Below are 18,727 nucleotides of genomic sequence, written 5' to 3' on the forward strand. Positions count from 1 at the left end.
ATGTGCATGAAGGCTCTATGGTATTGATTAATCTCGCATTTTCAGGGTACACCGCTGCACGCACAGATTGTACGGCGAGGGCCGCCAAGCAACGAACTGAATAGATCTGCTGGCGTTCTCCCTTCAGATTTCAATTTCCATTTAAATGCAGAGCGCTGGGAATCTTAGCCAGCAAATGCACCACTGTTCCAGGAGCACTTGCTCCTCTAGATATTTAAGACGTTCCATCTCCTGCTTGTAATGCGGCGGGCTCGAAAACCCCCCGACGGCCCACGCTGTGTGATATCTGTTGTGTTAGGCTCCTGACCAGGCATCAAAGGGATCTGAGAACAGCTCCTTGTGGAGGCTGTCTTCACCTGCCGGCGACGTCCGACAGCCGCTATTCACAGGCCCGATAATGAAAGCGGCGTGCGACGAGGGCCGTTAAGGAGGGGGAAAAAGAACCCCCGCCCATCTGCGGCTGACGGCGTGTGGCAACCAAGATGGCCAGCGCTCCTCTGATGAGATGCCATCCCCCCGCGTTCTCCCACCCACTCCCTCAACCCCCGCCAGACTGCCAGACCGGGCCCCCCATTCACACTGATTGCCCTCTGGTGAGCGCTCATTTTCAGTCCGCTTGCCACCACAGCTGTGGCATCACACTTCCTGACATGACGCACAAGAAAGATGGAGCAACTGGAAACAGACATTTATATAAAAAAAACCCTACTGTATGTGCGATTCCATATCTGTCTGTTTCTCCCTCACCCTTGTAGGCCACTCTTTATCCCCTGCAGGTTCTCAAACTAATCAATGATAAAAAAGACACAAAATAAGAAAGCGTCTTTTCCGCACTTTTAATGTGTTTAACGGCACTAACTGATTCCAGGACATGAGCGATTTCTCTTTGCATTCTCTCAATATCCAGCATTACAGCCCACTTCACAGTCCCGACCCCACCTCCTTGATTTATTCTTCCCAAGCTCAAATCTCAGAGCCAAAACAAACCTGCCTGCTGCAAATTCAATCACCTCATGCCTTGAAAAATTCAACAGCTCTTGTCCTTTTCAGCATACGCACTCCAGTTCATTGATTGATATGATTTCTAGTTCTGATCATGAGTCATGCAACAGTCTGTAATAGTTTGTAAAGCTTTCCCCGAGGTAAGCAGTAGGTTTTCTGTAACGTACGCCTTGTTTGAGCTCTCTTGCAGGAAATTATCATCTTGCCCTCAATAGTTTTCCAACAAAATGTTGTGTCATTTGCATTAAAAAAACTTCCTGAGCTTCTGAAATTGATTAAGGGGAAATCTGGTAAACAATGTGAATTTGATATTTCGCAATGCATGCCAAGTACTCGCAAGCATGCAAGCCCGGAACCCTGCTCTTCCTGTCAATAACGCAGGCCTATGAACAGGCAGAGCTGAACAGAGTATAGCTCAGTTCAGTACGAAACAAAAATCTGCTTCTTCCACACATTGCTACAGGTGGTGAGGTAGAGGATGCCTCTGGGTATGAATGAAATGAATGAAAAAAAACATAAAACTTATTTGATCCACCTATAAACAGTGGAGTCTTGATATAAGAGCTGCTCTGTTGAAACTTGGGCTTACTGCATTTAGCCAGCCCCTTACTTCAAAAGCACTGCACCTTCTTTACTGAAAAGAGGGAAGCCATTCCTCCTCTAGAGTCAAGTTTCAAGTCTGTTCTTGGCAAAATTCATGTTTATTGGCAAGAGTAGTAACACACAGCTTAGGTGATATGGAAAAAGAACAAGAACTACAGAACTACAGAACAAGCTACAGTTTATTTAATGAATGTATGGTTGTGGCAGAGGGAGCGTGTAGTCAAAGCAGAGTAGTCAGATTCAGATTTGTGAGATAGCAATAAATGGAAAAAATGCATTATTTTAATTATTTTATATTATTACCACAGGAAAAAATATTAATTAGCTATTTGGGTGATCACTATGCCATCACTAGTGAGAAGGACAACAGGGGAGCCAAGACAACTGAAGGGTTTTAATTGAATGTCAGTGTCAAATTTACTGTTTATAAAGATATAGGCCATTACCTTTGAGTTTTTATTGTTTGGTCACGGGAAAATTGCCATCTTGCCCTTTAAGCAGTCTGTCATTCATTTGTGTGAACTGTGCATAAGGCACAGTTGATGACTTTCTCCCAGTGCATTCCTAACTGGTCTCTGGTGGGCTCTTCATGGTTGGCAACACACATGAGCGAGCAGCATTGATATGTATTCACAAACCATGCATGTTATTTGTTGTTAAAATGGGAAAGTGTTGATTGCTAAAATTATACTACTTATGAGGCATAGCAAAATTCATTTGAAGGGGGACTTTCCCTCTGTATAATCAAATTGTGTTATCTGTTATTTTGTGTTTTCCCAGGATGTAGGATATCTAACCAGTTGTGTATGTTGGCAGCTAGCTAGATAGATTATTTTTTTTTTGCATTTTCTAAAGTTATCTGATGGTAATTGTGTGTGCTATACATTGCATCATTTCGTCAAAGTTTTCATTTGAAAACAATATTGGAGCAGTTTTACATTGTTCAGTAGAATTTGTATTCTGTATTCCATTTGTACAAGTCAAAAAGCTTTTATGCTACCCATTCGAAACACATACCATAACAATCCACTCTATGTGAAGATTTATACTTCTTTATACTATTTGTATGCTTATATACAATTTTAATGCTATTTGCAATGTCTCAATTATAATTTTTTAACATTTTAAACATTATTTAAACTGCTTTGAAACATCAACTGACTACCTCAACAAAATAGATTCCAAATACCTCCAAATGGATAGCCAATAAGAATGTCCACGATATGTGATGCTATGCAAGGATAGATATTTTAAGATTAAACATGGACTTCTAAAATCCCCAACCTAGATAAATTACTTGCAGCTGGCCAAGAAAATGCCTCAGGGTAATAACATTGCAGCCACGGAATTTCTGCCTCAATGGGACAGTTCGTAGTAAACAGACAGCTAACAGAGAAAAGTTCAGAAACGCTTGCCAAAGCTCACGTAATTGAACACACTGCATGAATGCTTTGCCTTGGGTCTCTGCAATCAATTACAGGTTTACAATGTCAAGTTAGCAAAGGGCCATTGGTGGTTGTCCAGGTTGGAATATGGGTGAAGGTATTGGCTAGACTTACACCACTGCTTTGTTGGACTGTAACTTTAAAGACTGGAGGAAATTGTGCTAAGCCAATAAATAGCAACAGTAGCAATAGCACTTGAACTAGCAGTAGCAGTAATGGATTTTTTACTCACCACGACCATTCTGCTTGATGTCCTGGACAAAGGTGGAGAATGGGATGGGCCCGGCCTGCTCGTTCAGCACCAGGTCGGCGGTGGTGATGTTGTCGCTGCTCAGCTCCGTATACAGCCCCTCGGCGGCGAAGTAGAAGGGCCGGTGGTCGACCTTGTTGTCGGAGAACATGAGCAAGGCGTGGTGGCGCCAGCCGAAGTGGCGCTGGAGGTGCACAGCGAACTGGCCCAGCTTTTTGTGCGTGGGGCCCGTGTTGGTGATGGAGGTGTAGACGTTGGTGCCGTAGAAGCCGATGGCCGGCGCGCCCGCCGTCACCATGGGCAGCCCCCAGTGGGTGGTGAAGAGGCCCACGGAGGAGGAGGTGTAGTCGCAGCCGGGTCCCACGAAGGCCCACGGGTTGTGGGAGAACTTGAGGTCCACGGCCACCAGCGGGGCGATGGACTCGGAGCAGATGCCCGCCTCGTTCTCGCTGTTCTCGAACACGTAGCGCAGCCGGTGGCCCGGCAGTAGGGTGGGGTCGGCGTTGACACGGGCCAGCGCCCGCTCTAGCGCCGGGCCCACGCGGGGCCAGGCCCAGGGGTAGGCTGTGTTGTTCCGGGGCAGAATGACCGCCAGCACCACATCCTGGAGTTCCGACGGTTCCCGCCGCTCCAGGGACTTGGGTAGCGCCGGCCCCACCCAACAGCTCAGTAGCAGTTGCAACAGCACGAGCAGCCTCCCTCGTTGTGACCAGTGGGAGGGCCTCATCCTTACCACAGGCCTTTGGTTTGAGTATGTCTCTGTGAACTGATGAGAAACACACACCGCTGAAACTAAGTAAGGTGTTACTCGATTTTCATCCGATTTTCATAAGTAATGCTTACTTTGGCATTACCGTCACTTCCTGTCATTCGTTTGCACTCGGTGGTGATACAGGAGGGTACTTGCGCACTCCTGCAAGATGAATTCTTAGAAAATGAAGGTTTTGGCTGCTAGAGACCTCCAGTTATCACGTGTCATGTCCTCTGCTGAGAGGAAATGAAATGAAAACCATAACAGGTTGGCTGTCACCTGTCATATGCTGACAAATTGGGGTCAACCAAACAAAAATCAAAAATTTTCCAGTTTTTCTGGCCATGAAAATTTTCCACTTTTTCCAGCTATTCCACATATATCATTTAAATCTGGGCAAATTCAATCGATTGCTTCCGAAAGTGAAGCATTTCCATATGAAGTACATTCTGAAGTGAATGTGTGCCTCTTTTCATGTCAAGCCCACTTTGTTTGCCACGATCATCCAGGCAAGTCATTAGGATTGATTCTGTCCAACCATCATGCAATTTGTCCTTAACACGGAATAATGCAATTAGGCAAATGTTATAATTTATTTCAAAACAGTTTAGTTCATTTCAGTGACCCAAACATTAATGATGCTCCTAAAAAAGAAAAAAGTGACTTACACTGGTTTAATTTTCTTAAACTGCATTGCTGTTAGCCTGAATCTTGACTTGTCCAACAAAGTAAGAGATCTTTAATAGGTTGTAAAACGGACCGAAAAAAGACCCTTACTTGCCAGACATAGAAAAGGGCTGCCTTTCATACTTGGTGAAGGTTGAAGCTGGTTACATTTCGTGGAGAAAAAAATCATGTTTTCGAGTATACTTCACAAGTTTCACACCTAATTCCCAGTGGGAGCCTTTGCTACAGCACAAAGAGGGACCAGGAGGAGAAATTACATAAAGCTTGTTAATTTGTTGGAAGTGAACTTCAAAATTAGAAATATAAATGTCAATAGTGCAACACTTTCTCCTCAGCTAAGTCAGTTCAGGTGATAAATCTTTGTTTGAACCCTAGGGAGCTTTTGTTGCACTAATCACTGTTCAAAAAGGCTGTGGCAAATAATACTTTACAGCTGATAAGGAATCTCTCACACATTGCAATTAAAAATACAAAAGAAGGAACTATTTTTGTGTTGTATTCTTAATGGCATGTTCAATGTCAAGCTATAAATAGGTTCTTGTAATCACTTTAATTGACAGGCGGCTTTGAGAAAAGATTCATAAATGCTCAACTTCAAATCTCACTGTACACTGACGCTTAAACATGCTGGCATCTAAGATTCTCACTGTCTGCTGAAATCAGAGAACCAGCCTCTTGTAAAATCACACAACACACCTGATTCTCTCTTATTACTTTACAGAAAGGCAATAAAACTTTCAAAAACCTGCAAGGCAGCTGTGTGCTATTCCGGAAGATTGGGGCTAATACAAGCCAGTCACAAAGTGGTTTGACCTTAACTTTCCCCAGCAAAGATTTTGTCTTGTGTTAGATTTTGCCATTCTTTCAACTTTCGACCTGGGAAAACAGCAAATGTTACTTAAATTACACACTGAAATTTAATGCCTGCTGTTCAGCTAGATCGCATAGCCCTCCTTATTGCAATTTATACATATCTTCTTTATCCCAGGAGAATTCCCCTCATATTACATAAAAAAACCCACAGCAGTTTAATATTCATGCTTCAGGTAACGTTAGTGGTCATCATAATTTATGAAGGCGCCTTGTAAAACGGGTGCAAATTGCCGCCAAGTTTATTACTGATTACCTTAAATGGTGGGGTGACTGCTCTTCATATCTGTGTTCAGGTTCCAGCTGAAGCCAGGGGGGACTTGTGAATTATTTCCCAACTGTTGCCAGGTCGGCAGGGGTTGTGCCAAGGAGGACGAGACGCCCCGGAGAGGAAGGACCTGTCTGTTGCCGCGTGACACTTGCAGAAAGAAGCAGAGCCGGCATCGAGAGAGGCTGGATGTGAGATGTTACCTCTTCCACAGCAGAGGGTGAGGGGAAAGGGGAGGGGGGATGCACTGCCTTTTCCCAGCAGTTGAACTGATGTGATATGAAGGAAAAAAAAAACTCAGGAAACTTCAGGAGGTGAACGAATGGCAGAAAGTCTCAGGAGCAAGCGACTTGGGATATCAGACTTTTAATCCCGCAGTCATAACTTTTGAAGACGTGATTTCACGTTAGAGAGGTGAACGTGAGCGTAAAACATGGTCCTCGGAAGCAGTCCTCAGAAGAGCATCATAAATAGCTCTGATGGAAGGGAAAGGGAAACGTGGATACGCTCGGTTCAGAAAGCCGGGACGTGACCCCAGGTCAGAAATCTCAAAAGTGTCGGATGAAGAACGTTGCTTCGGTCAGGCGAGAGACCCTCGCACACATCAGTGTCACAAGATGGCTCGTTCCCCAGCAGGGTGTCTCCACTTAGTTTCCCTTTAAAGCCGAGGCTCCGTCCTGCTGCTCCTCTGTCTCCCGTCATTTGCAAACGAGCAGGCGAATGTGGCTGTCGCAGGGAGGCGACTGACTGGCAGGGGCTGCCAAGGCAGAGCGTGTGGTTGTGTGCGTTACAGACAGAGAGGGAGAGAGAGAGAGAGGGAGGGAGAGAGAGTATATGTGTTCACCTCAGCGCTGGTGCCTCGTTCAGACAGAGGAGCTGGCTCCCACTGGATCCTGAGCTGTGATGAGAAAGAGGAGAGGAAGGGAGGGGGGACAGATTTTTTATAAACATCCATTTCCAGTGTCTCCATGATTTTAATCTGCCCTCTTAATCTGTTGGCACAGGCAGGGACAGCCGTGGAGGTGGGACTAACGAAAATGTGTGTCTGTTCTTCAGTTTCGCATGAATGTGTGTGAGTGTGTCATGTCTATGTGAGTGGCTGTGTGTTTTGTGAGTATTAATGTAGTGCATATTGGCTTGTGAAAGAGTATTTATGTCATGGTTGTTGGGCAGTTGAAGAGTCTTTGAGCCTGGATTGTGTGTGTGTGTGTGTGTGTGTGTGTGTGAGAGAGAGAGAGAGAGAGAGAGAGAAAACAGAATGAGAGAGAGAGGAAAAGACTGAGTCCACTTTCTGTGCGTTATTTGTAAGAGTGTCTACAGGCAGTATTTGTTTGTGAGATTATGTGCATCTTGTGTGTGCTGGTATCTGTTTAGGCTCTATATTTGTGTTTATGAGAGATGAATATGTGATGTGAGTATTGTTGTGCAGGTGTGTTTATCCTTTATGCACCAGTCTTCATTCAAGGCGTGTGTATTTGAAGGTGTGCACTGATTCGTGACAGAGTCTAGGCTGCCTGTATTTGTTCGTGAGAGGGTATTTATACATGTGTCTTGGTTTGTAAGAGAGAATCTATGCCCAGTATGTGTGCCTGTGAGGTGCCTGTGTTGTCTGAAATGACCTGTAAGACTCAGTGCTGTGTGTTTTGGTCTATAAGAGGAGTTTGTTGTGTGTATTGCTTTGTGAGAGTGTTTATGCTATGTGGCTTGGCTTTTGAGAGTGTGGTAACTGCTGCACTTGTATGTGTGATAGGGCACCTGCTAGCTACCATTAAAGGGTAGATGTGAAAATGGTCCCCCAAATGTGTTTTCACTCTGAGCTTCACACCCCAGGAGTTACAGAGTCAGCCATATCCCTAGACACTGCCATTAGTCCTCAGTGGGCTTTATTTTTGGATACACATGGTGTGGGTTTTCTGTTTTAAGCGTGCGCCCTCATGCACCATGTTAATGAGTCGGTCAAGGTGTTTAAATGGAGTGCACAGATGCAGTGCATAGCAGAGCACAGTCTGCATATATAAAGCTCTGCCTTGAGGAAATGCCCTATGGTCAAATTAGCAGAAAACATCTCCCTCACACTGCAGCCTTCTTAAAACCCCGCCGACCCGCTGGTGCCACGTTTCTTTTAATTCCTGACCGTCACCTCGCCTCTAATCACGCAGAGCTCTGTTGCGCCTGAAAGCTTTCGATCCCCTTTGATCCGAGCGTTAACATCCCCCCCCATTTTCGCCGCCGCCTTTGTGATGTCCCTCTCCTCTTCCCTTACTGCGCTCCATCTTTCAATTAGCCTTGTCCAGCCTTCCCCGTTGCACCTCCCGCAGGCCCGGTTGCCACCTCCCTGACAAACAGCGCGCATGCAGATCAATAATGACACCAGAGCTCGGCTGATGCTTTCCAGTTTCGGCTCCCTCCGAGTGATAACAACGCAAAGAGCCAAACAAACAAAGGGGGCCGACAGGACCGAATTCACGGCCGGTCGTAAACCTCGTCCGCCGATGAGCCCATTTTTGGACCCTGCTTTCACCTCTCTGCAGAGTGAAATGAATCCGCTGAAGGCGCGTCTGTTCTCCTCCAACCTCTTTAAGTGACCTCAACCCAGGCTGTCCTCATCGCCCACCCACCCACCTCCCCCCGAACCCCGCCGGGCATCAAAAACCACAGAGTGCAGGATAGGGTTTCCAAAACAGGATGCAACACAATAGCCCTTTTGCTCTCTCACTCTCTCCTGCCTCTTCCTGGATGTTATGTCAGCTGCTCCCCCCGGTCCAGCCCTGCCTCTGCCCCACCACCACCCTTGTGCCCCCACCCCCCTCGCACCCAGGTTATTGTCCACTCACAAATCTGAACAGCACATGGGATCCGATCTGTACATCACTCTTCTTCACTGTCCACTGCTGGATCCGGACCACTGCCCTCCTAAAACAAGACACAGTTAGAAAAAGAGGCCAAGACACATGAACATACACATACACACACACACACACACACACACCGTTTTGTCTTGCTTTGTCCTCGCCACGTAACTTTTTCTCTGTGGGTACAGCAAGGCTTGGACCTCTTGTATAAGCCTTGCGCAATTTTATCCTCCCAGATACTTCCTGCTTTCCACCCTGCTTTGTATGATCCCGGGCTTTTGGACTTGCAGACAGACACTTTCTTGTGACTGCTGCAGCTTGTGCTGACGGACAGCAGGACAGCAGGGAACAGCGACAGAGCAGGATCAGGAGAGAATAAGGCTGTGGTAATGGAGGCTCATGCTTACCGGGTGTGTGTGTGTGTGTGTGTGTGTGTGTGTGCGTGCGCGCCTTGATCTTGTTATGCAGGAAAGCAATTAGTTTTCTCCCCATCACTTGTTTCCATCACTTCCTGCATGATTCTCTCCCTACAACATGGAGAATGCTGCTTCACAGATAAGGCTACATCTGTCAGAGTGAGAGGGAGAGTGAGGGTGAGGGTGTATATGTGCGTGTTTCAGAGTGTGTGTGTGTGTGTGTGTGTGTATGTGTGTGTGTGAGTGTGTGTGGGAGTAAGCCATTAACTCATTCTCTGGCAGCTCCTACTCTCTCTCTCTCTCTCTCTCTCTCTCTCTATCTCTCTCTCTCTCTCTACCCCTCTCCCTCTCAGACACACACATGTATATACACACATTCATTCAGGCACACACACACACACACACAGACACACAGAGGATTCTGTAACCCTGCCTCTGAGTAATGTCTGGCCATTACAGTCTAAAAGTAGCTTTAACTCCTTCGGTGCCATACGAGGGGAGAGTGAGGGATACAGAGAGATGAAAGCCACAGTAAAAGAAATGAGTCATCAAAACTGTGATCTTCATTTTAAACAGTTTCAGACACATGGTTAAACTCAGCTGGTCTACATTAGATGGCACTTTTCATTAAGGAGAACCCGTATCGAGGAAGTAAAACAGACAGCGGCAATTAGCACCTCTTGTTGTGTGACAGCTCTGTGCCTGTTGGCTTGCCACTGCGACATTCCAGGAACATTGTATGATCTATATGCTGTTAGCGCACATTATGTTGTAAACCGTGTTGTACATCTAATGTTTTTTGTAAACATTTTCCCAGTTTAACAAGGTAAATTTCCCCTGGGGGTCAGGGGTAGGGGGGGATGCAGATGGGGGAGTCCAAGAAGACCTGCCAGAAATCTAACCCTGACCTTTTGTGCCACACCAACATTATCACATCCCTCTAGACACCTTGCTGAGGTCGCTACAAAGCTCAGTGCTGACGACACCACCTTTGTCTGCCAGTGGTACCAGGTGTGCCTGTTATATTCTTGAGAATTCTATTCAGTAGAAGATTTATATTCTATGCAAGCAGCCTGTCTGGGCTCATGGGTCTTTCCGCACTGAAATGTAATATAAGGTGTTACAAACTACATAACTCAAATATGTAAATATATACTACAAACACACTGAGCACCTTGTACAACGTATGCATGTCTACAGACCTTCAAAGACAGGCAATTGTGAGAGGCAAGTGCCTCAGAGAGTATGGCACACTTCACAAACTGCTATCCCTTTGGAGGGGAGCATCTTCAGAAACACTTCAGAGGCTATTGACTTTTTTCAGTGCAGCTACAACTAATTTCAACAGAAGTATGAATCATAGATTTTTCAGACAAGCCATTTCAAATATTCTGGAGGACATTCATAACGTGTGTTGCTATGGTTAAAGGCTAACCTTGGAATTGTAAGGTGGCAGGTTTGATTTCCACACTGACCCTTATGCCATTGAGCAAGTTAGTTGAATGGCTACAATGAACACCAGGCTGTATGAATGGATATTATATGTGCATATGTTCAGGATACTGGTGTGGAGCAAGTAAATAATAATGTTGCACATGTGATCACAGTGTTGTGATTGCTGAGAGCATTCTCAGTTTTTGTCCCAAAAAACAGCAGCAACAGTCAATATATTTAACTTATAGCTTACCCCCCTGGTCGGACAAACAAATAAAACTAATCTTATTTCGGTCACAGGTGCACGGGTAGCACCAGCAAAATCGTAGCATCTAATAAAATGCACTTTCCGGTTGTTTTTGCAGACAGGCTGAGTATTACTCACCATGCAGAATGAGACGTGCTACAATTTCACTCTCAGTATCAATGAGTTTCTTTGATGCCTGGAGAACAAATAGAAAACACCTGGGATCCTTATTCAATCAGCATATTTTCCTCCAGCTGTTAGTGGAAGGCTGCAGATTCACTGTCTTAAGAATGAGAGTTTTTTCAGCAGCCGAAAGAGGAGCACTCTACACAAGAAGGATTTTTGAAAAACATTTTTTCTCTACAATCTACATTCACTTGGAAGGGGTCAATTTTTATTTTATGAAATATTATGGAAGCATTATGAGTCACTGAAAACAAGCATATTGACAAAGCTTAAAAACTGTGTCAGTCTGACTTAAAGTGCTATTTCGTTTCATTTTACAACTCCCATTATCTGGGCTCGTATTACTCTGACCAATACGGCTTCTATATAAAAAAAGAACAACTTGACATAGCTTTTGAAGAGAAAACAGACCTTGAGTTTTTATTTTGTGAGGTGTGCAGAGGAACAGCAAACAAAAACATACATTCGTGCTTTGTGCAAAAGGAGCAAATGTGTAGCACCAGCCTATTATGCTTTTAGGTGCAGCGATTTTAAATGGGTCTACTCACCCACTCAGGCTATTACAAGAGGCTCTGTGATTTTTGCCCTAGTTTTCAGAATGCTTTTATCCCAGCAACATGGCTGACCACACAACCTCACAAAGAAGCCCCTCAATATGCCTTAATTTTCATTGTTTCAAAATAAATATTTTATACCAATTATTGTGACTCACTTTTACCAGAATGGCTGTCATTATAGCAGATCTACGGGTGCACCAGGATCATTCCTGCCAGATGGTGAATCCGCCTCTTATAACTGTAGATATCAGAACATTAAAAGTCAAAATACATAATTTATTTACTAAGAAGATGCACTTATCCAAGGTGACCTGCACGGCTAACATGTTATTCATTTGCATGGCAAGATGTTTTATGGAGGGGACTCAATTTAAGTACCCAGTTCAAGGGTTTCACAGTTCCACTCCTGTAGCTACTGAATCCCTACGGGCAAGCGCAGAATCATGAGTGTCGCCTGAGAACACTTTAAATTACAACATAAACAAGAATTGAATAGGCACTTTTAAAGTACTGGGAGGGTGATGTCTCACAAATCCAAACTCAGGTGAGGTAAGCATGTGTTGTGGGTGACAACAGTTTGAGGACATCATAGTAGTTTTATATGGACAGCAAAGTCTTTTGATCACCTCTAGTGGTAAAACCTTGTTATTTTCATTATACTGGGGGGAGACACACTTTTTGACAGTCCGTGAATAAAGGAATCTGCTGTTGGTCTGTTTTCTTTTATTGTAGCAAAAAAACAATTTCCCAAACATGGAATGCGGCACGGAATATATGACTGAACTAGCATGCATTGACAAACATCTCCCAGAGGGTCAGGCTAATCCAAAATAGTAAAGGCTGATGCAATCTTTCCTTCCCTCCCTGGAATATCCCTGAATGCTCTATTGTTTGACTAAATTGCCTCCTGTTATCCATTCTTGAATATGGGGGATCAATAATTACAGGCTAATTTCAGCCTTGTACTGAGCCGTAGGAGATTGCAAGAGGTTGGGTGACACTTTAAAGCCCAGCCCACTCATTATCTCTGCTCATCAGAGGAGGGACCAAGAATTCCACATTCATCATATTACTGAAACAACACAATGAGAGAGGTTAGTTCAGACCTGCATCACACAACATAGGATAATATAGCACCTCAGGATGTTAACCAATGCGTTGCTTCATTTTAACTCCCAGTAGGACCATGCATTTCAAATAAATTGATATTTAAATATTCTGTGTCTCCCAAGATCAAATATTCCAGATGTTTTTTCCAAGTGCTGTATGAAACTGCACATCATATTGTGAAAAAAATGACATGCTGCAGAAATCTGCATTCATTCATTTTCATGCAAGAAAATGAGCAGCTTACTTTTCTACGTGGGTCTAAGGGTGTCCATCATCGAAGTTGATGAGAAATACAAAAACTCTTTATTTGCAGTCACCTCATGGTCAAATATTCAAATAATTGCACATAGTTGCAACAGTATGGAGCATTTAACAGAGCATCTTTAGGTAACAGAGATCCTTATGGTGTGGGGATGGTCAGTGATCCCAGGGTGGGTCAGTGGGTTGGTCCATGAATACTAAAGGAATGATACAAGATGCAAGACTGTGCAGCAGAGCTGAATGTAGTAGCTTGTGAGTCCTGCATGAAGCTGGCAGGGAAGCAGGTAGTAGAGCAGTTCTACGGGTGACATCACTCCCTGAGACTTAGCCTGCGTCACTGCCAATAGAGCTATGGGCAGACTGCCTTCAGCTCAGATGGTAACAACACTAGTGATAAGAGTGAGTTGTATGATGAGAAGATGAGAAGTTTCCATCTCCCTGGCGGTGCTGCAGCCCCATTTCTTATTCATTACAACTGCATAGCTGTTGGAAACCTGTATGCTGACAGCAGGTGTGACATGGAAAACACTTTTTACCCCAGTGAAAATCAGCATTTGCAGCAGTATAGTTACAGATGCCAAGGGTTGATCCAATAGAAAAGTAAACCCAGGGAAGGTGTTTGGTAGGATATGCAAAGAGCATGGGAGTGTGGGTGTAGCATGAGTATAGTATGTCTGACCAAATTTTTCCCCTTGGTTTATTTTTTTAAAACTTACTTTTTTCCAGAGAATATGATGTCAACTCTCCATTCAGATATAGGCCTCATATGTTACATGTCCCTTTTTACAAGGGACAGACTAAAACCTAGGAGGGACTTGCCAAACCATGTCACTGAAAAGATGCCATAATTAAAGGAAATCCATGGTGGCACAAGACTCTGATTTACATTTATTAGGCAACCCTTGGGTAATTCATAAACCCATAAACCCATAACTCTCTCTCTCTCTCTCTCTCTCTTTCACACACACACACACACACACACACACACACACGCACACACACACTCACACACACACACAAACACACACACACACACACACACACACACACACACACACACACAAAATGTGGTTAATGCAACAGCTTCAGTGACAGCTTTGATATTCTGGTACCAAGGGGCAGAGGCCTCACCTCACTGCAGATAATATCTACTCATTCATTTTTTTCCATAATTAGTATATGGTATGCAACTATGCGGGTACATTCAGCAGCCACAATTCTTTTCTCCTGAATTATGTCGTATTCAAATATTTTTACACTGGGTTGTAGATCTGTTAATTTTTAGACAGTTATGTCATTTCCAAGCTGTGCTGAATTCTTTTTTTTAAATAACAGTTGAACTGAAAATGAATCTCCCTTTGAGGTTAGGTTGGATACCACTGTTATTTTAAGAAACATAATTGGTTATTTTCTTAGTATTCTTTTTTCAGTAGAATAAGATGACCCTGGGTGACTCAACATTTTTAATTGGTTGACTAATATACAGAGCATACTGGTATCAGCCTCAGCAGATACGTTTTCAGCCAGTTACATTATACATGGGGTAGAACAGGGAAAATGCAGTATTTACTTTAGCACATCTGCGCTTTTATTACAGGCCTACTTTTATTTTAGAAAACCACTCATAACCAACACAGAAAAGTGCCGTTTGTTAACTAACCGCACATTGTTACATGTGATTACGTAGGGTTTATGGTGTTGTGAGTTTTGGTTCGTTTATTAAAGTTTTCCCGAGGGAAATAATCCGTAACACACGAACTGCTAGAGGAGATATAAAAGGCGTTAAACACACATTTTAAAGCGTCATTAAAACATCAGATGTATATGACCTCGTGTCAAGAGGACTTTTAACCCATATACAGATGTATAATGAATGATGAATAATGAAGATGAATAAAAAAGAAGAAATGTGGGAAATATAGGAGCAAGTTTTTATCTGGTCCTTTTTTCCACCGACCCCAAAATTCAATTCAACGCTGATCCCGTGTATTTTTTTCTGGTAAGGCAGATGGGGTGGCTGTTGTGCCCTTTCATCTCGACAGATTATGCGTTGAAGTGGCTTTGCGTTTAAATTTCTATATACCAGCATTAACGAAAGCACTGTCTGCAGCTGCTCCATACAATCCCGCTGACAAACTTTGGTGTCAGTTTATTTGTAGCTATATCAGGAGGTATATGAAGATCCATATCCCGGACAGCGGGGGAAGTAGCGCTTCAGAGAAGGCTATCGATCGCCCATCAATTAGCCTTTAGTTTGATGTTCGCCAACGACAGACGCTTACAGTAACTGGCAAGAAAACAGCTTGAGAGCCAGACGCGAGCTAGAACGGGGAGGTGCAGCCTTTAAAAGCAAAAATGTCAAGGGAGTGTACTCTTTAAATTGCGATAGATATCATAACTGTATAGCAGCTGTATTTCATGAAGGAAACAAACCGCCAAGAGAGCAACTGGTTCCTATTCCACTGAGCTGGTGCTAATTAAGTCATAAATATGCATATCTACTGGTAGGCCTGTTTAATTTTTTTCAGTGACCAAAAATCATCATCTTAATGTTCTAACACTTATTTCCAATATATATATAGAATTCTAATTAAAACTAAATTGGTGAGTACTGAATAGAGTGTACAGCGCGCTTGTATAATGCTTTTGACAAGCCATAAACATTGCTTCTAGCCGGCTTGAGAAAGATACTATCAGGATATGATTTACATCACATTACATTATATTACATCATTTAGCAGACGCTCTTACCCAGAGCGACTTACAAATAAGTGCACGAGTGCATGATTTCCAGAGGCTTACATTTTAAAATAGGCACATAATCGGACAATACTATTTTGCCGTTCGTTAGAGCACCAGATAAAATTTGAATCATGTTGCAGATGGATAGTTACCAGTGAATAATAGTCTACAGGTAGTGTTAGTGCAGATTTTAGAATGACAAGGCTTGTGACTAACATGTTTTAATATTTAGGATATGCGTTTTGTATTTATTTTCCTGTAAATTCAAAAAACTCTATCAATCTCAACAACTCTCTTAACTGCAGGTAATTCTAAGATATTTATTTAAACTGTATCCAGCAAGGTAATCCATTCCTGCTTTTAACTGCATGACTGAAGCATATAGCAAATATCCAACATCAATATCAAAACAAAATGTGCATAAACAAAGAAATTTGTAACTGGTTCAATAATGCAGCAAGATCTCTCTCTTTTCCCATACACAAAGTGAAAAAAAAGAAAAGTCACCTGGTTAGCACTGTGGCCTCAAACAAACTGAGAGACTAACACAAACAGGAGGGGGATGATGGTTCAACAGCAAAACAGGAAGTTTCCCGATAAGGAAGGATGCCCTCGAGGATAAGAAAAATAGAGCAACGCTCAAATCAGATTTACACTTTCCATGTCCGTACAGCGAAATTTAAAGATAAATCATTTTCATGGATTGCTTCCTGTTGCAATTGTCAAATTCCTGTGAAACCGGGCTACTTTGTAGTTGGAACCGGGGTGGTAGTACTCCTGCACAGGCAGAAAATACCTTTCACCAATGAGATGCATCTATTTCATGCATAGTGTCATGACTGCAGCAGCACTCATGTATTTATAAGGTATTGCACTGACAAGCATGTTGAGTCCAGACAGACAGATGACCTCTCCTTTGGCCCTAGCAGACAAAGGGGTAAAACTTAAGAACAAACGATATATGATTAAAGATTTGCACAATTTCCCCACAACTTTTTATGAACAGTGGGGTACTTGAGTGTTTGACAATTTCCCCTGACATTTCTGTGATTTTCCAGTATTTTCTAGGGTGGTCACTATCCAGTAACTCTAGCCTCCATTACTTGCAACCCTCCTTCAATCCGCTCCCATTTCAAATGGCTTCCATTTGAACAAAGGGCTTGTTGCAGTGCTCTGTACCTTGTATATGGCTTTCTTGGCACCACTAATTCATCTACCTTTGTATCACATTACCCTGGTAAAATGGTTAGCCGCTAGGACAAAGCAGATAGAGTTGACGGGGAAAAGTGAAATTAGCTGGCTTGTCATCAGAATTCTGTTTGTGTCACTGTTGGCACAGAAGACCAGCTGGAGACACAAACTACACCTACTGTTCCAGAATAAAGAAACGCTGAGCCAAGACCGTGTCTGGCAGTCCAATCTGATGTATTGGTGGAATTATCACCACTCCAGAGACACAAAACAAACCAAGGGGGGGAAGACCTACACCCAGATATATGTCAATGTGCCAAAGTCTCACTCAAGACAACACGGTTCAATGTAAATATTCCAAAGGCTGTTTTATCAAACAAAAAGATGGCACTTGTGCACATTCAAAGCTGGAAAGCAGGCTGGCACTCTAATTTACTGGTTATTACTGAAAAATAATGTTGGATAAAGGAAAATTACAGTCTGAAGGCACCTTGAAATGGTGAAAAACTAAATGAATTTAAAAACGGAGAGTTGTTTTTCATCACCCGGCTGCTTTTGTCCACCAAGTCACACCAATCAGCCACAGAACCTCTCGAGCCCTTGGATGATTTGAAAAATGAAAACTCTCATTGGTATACCCAATCAGCTGCTCACCTACCTGGCTGCATTATTTAGTGGGTTGTCAGTTGGTCCTGTGTCTCCATGCTCTCCTCTTCCCCCCTCTTTCCCCTTCCTTCCCAATTTCAGCATGCCCCCCCCCCCCATAATCCTTCTCAGTGGGCCCCACAATCAGCCAGTTCCAGGTGGACATGTCCTCACGTAAACCTGGATGTGAAGAAAGGGAGAGATCTCCGCTGTCTGAAAAAAAAATCCCACTACATTTCACTAAGCTAGCGGTGTTGTGCTATCCCTGCGTGACTCTCTCCCTGCTGCACCATCACCCAATGTAATTTGATTTCTCTTACATCGCTTGCCAATTTTCACCCTACTTTAGCAGAAATCTGTCAGTACTCATGGACCAAGCCATGGGTACACCCCCCAGATTGCTTGCTGGAGCATGACTTTGACTTGAACATGCAGTACGAAAATTGGAGCCGTCACAAGCAACTTTCGTCAATCAGTCTTTGGTGTGACAACTTCTGGAGTTTGAAAGACACTCATATATTACTGGAAACAGTGTTGAAATGGAAAGGGGCTCTGGCTCTGTACATGTAAAATGTTTGTGTGCGATGAGTTCTTTAAGAACCTTTTAAGAACCTTCTTTAAGAAGTCTTTTGGCCTTTTTCAGAATCGATTCACATATTAGTGATGACAATGGTTCCTCATGGATCGATGCTTCATTCTGGAAAGGCAGGTGATCCCTGGGGGTAATTTAATCCATTTAAATGTTTTACTGTGAGGTGGAGATAACATCATGAGGTGCTGGAATTCTGGGTGAGATTTAGAGCTGTTACAGCAGTGTATCTGAAACTCCTGTCAATCAAATGACTGTAAACATCTGACACATCCAAAAGCAGCCAGCTGGTTAACCCGGTATGTCTAAATAGCTAGCGTGCCCATGTCTGGGAGGTACCAGTTGCTGGTATTTGCAAGCAACAGCAACACCAGCAACCAACAAGATCCTTAAAATGCAAAAAAGAAGAAAAAGGAGTGAACCGATGTGTTTGCTCTAAAGTAGGCAGTCCATCTGAAGGGCATTTTCAGATATGCGTGGATGAGAGCTGGGTAACTGTGCGTTCCTAATGAGCCGTCACCTACAGCTGTCATCTCCTTCCAGACTCCAGGAGATTTCCTGTAGCCTCTATGTGAGGATTCACACGAGCATCTGAACTGTGAAGCACACCATGTCCCCCAC

At 43.5% G+C, this 18,727-nt stretch overlaps 1 protein-coding gene across 1 annotated transcript in view; it reads right to left on the reverse strand.

The window, feature by feature from the left end:
• The window catches only part of LOC118796496 (atrial natriuretic peptide receptor 1-like), a 73,227-nt gene extending 63,943 nt beyond the window's left edge, over positions 1-9,284 (reverse strand). Inside the window, exons 1-4 of the mRNA XM_036555404.1 lie at positions 8,866-9,284; positions 8,711-8,789; positions 5,865-6,774; positions 3,283-4,066 (exon numbers count right to left, since the gene is read on the reverse strand). Of these exons, the coding sequence (XP_036411297.1) occupies positions 3,283-4,027 (745 nt within the window). The 5' untranslated portion in view covers positions 4,028-4,066; positions 5,865-6,774; positions 8,711-8,789; positions 8,866-9,284. The remainder of the gene's footprint in view (positions 1-3,282; positions 4,067-5,864; positions 6,775-8,710; positions 8,790-8,865) is intronic.
• Positions 9,285-18,727: the final 9,443 nt, after the last annotated feature.

This window comes from Megalops cyprinoides, chromosome 21, assembly GCF_013368585.1.
Source record: "Megalops cyprinoides isolate fMegCyp1 chromosome 21, fMegCyp1.pri, whole genome shotgun sequence".
NCBI classification, from domain to species: domain Eukaryota; kingdom Metazoa; phylum Chordata; class Actinopteri; order Elopiformes; family Megalopidae; genus Megalops; species Megalops cyprinoides.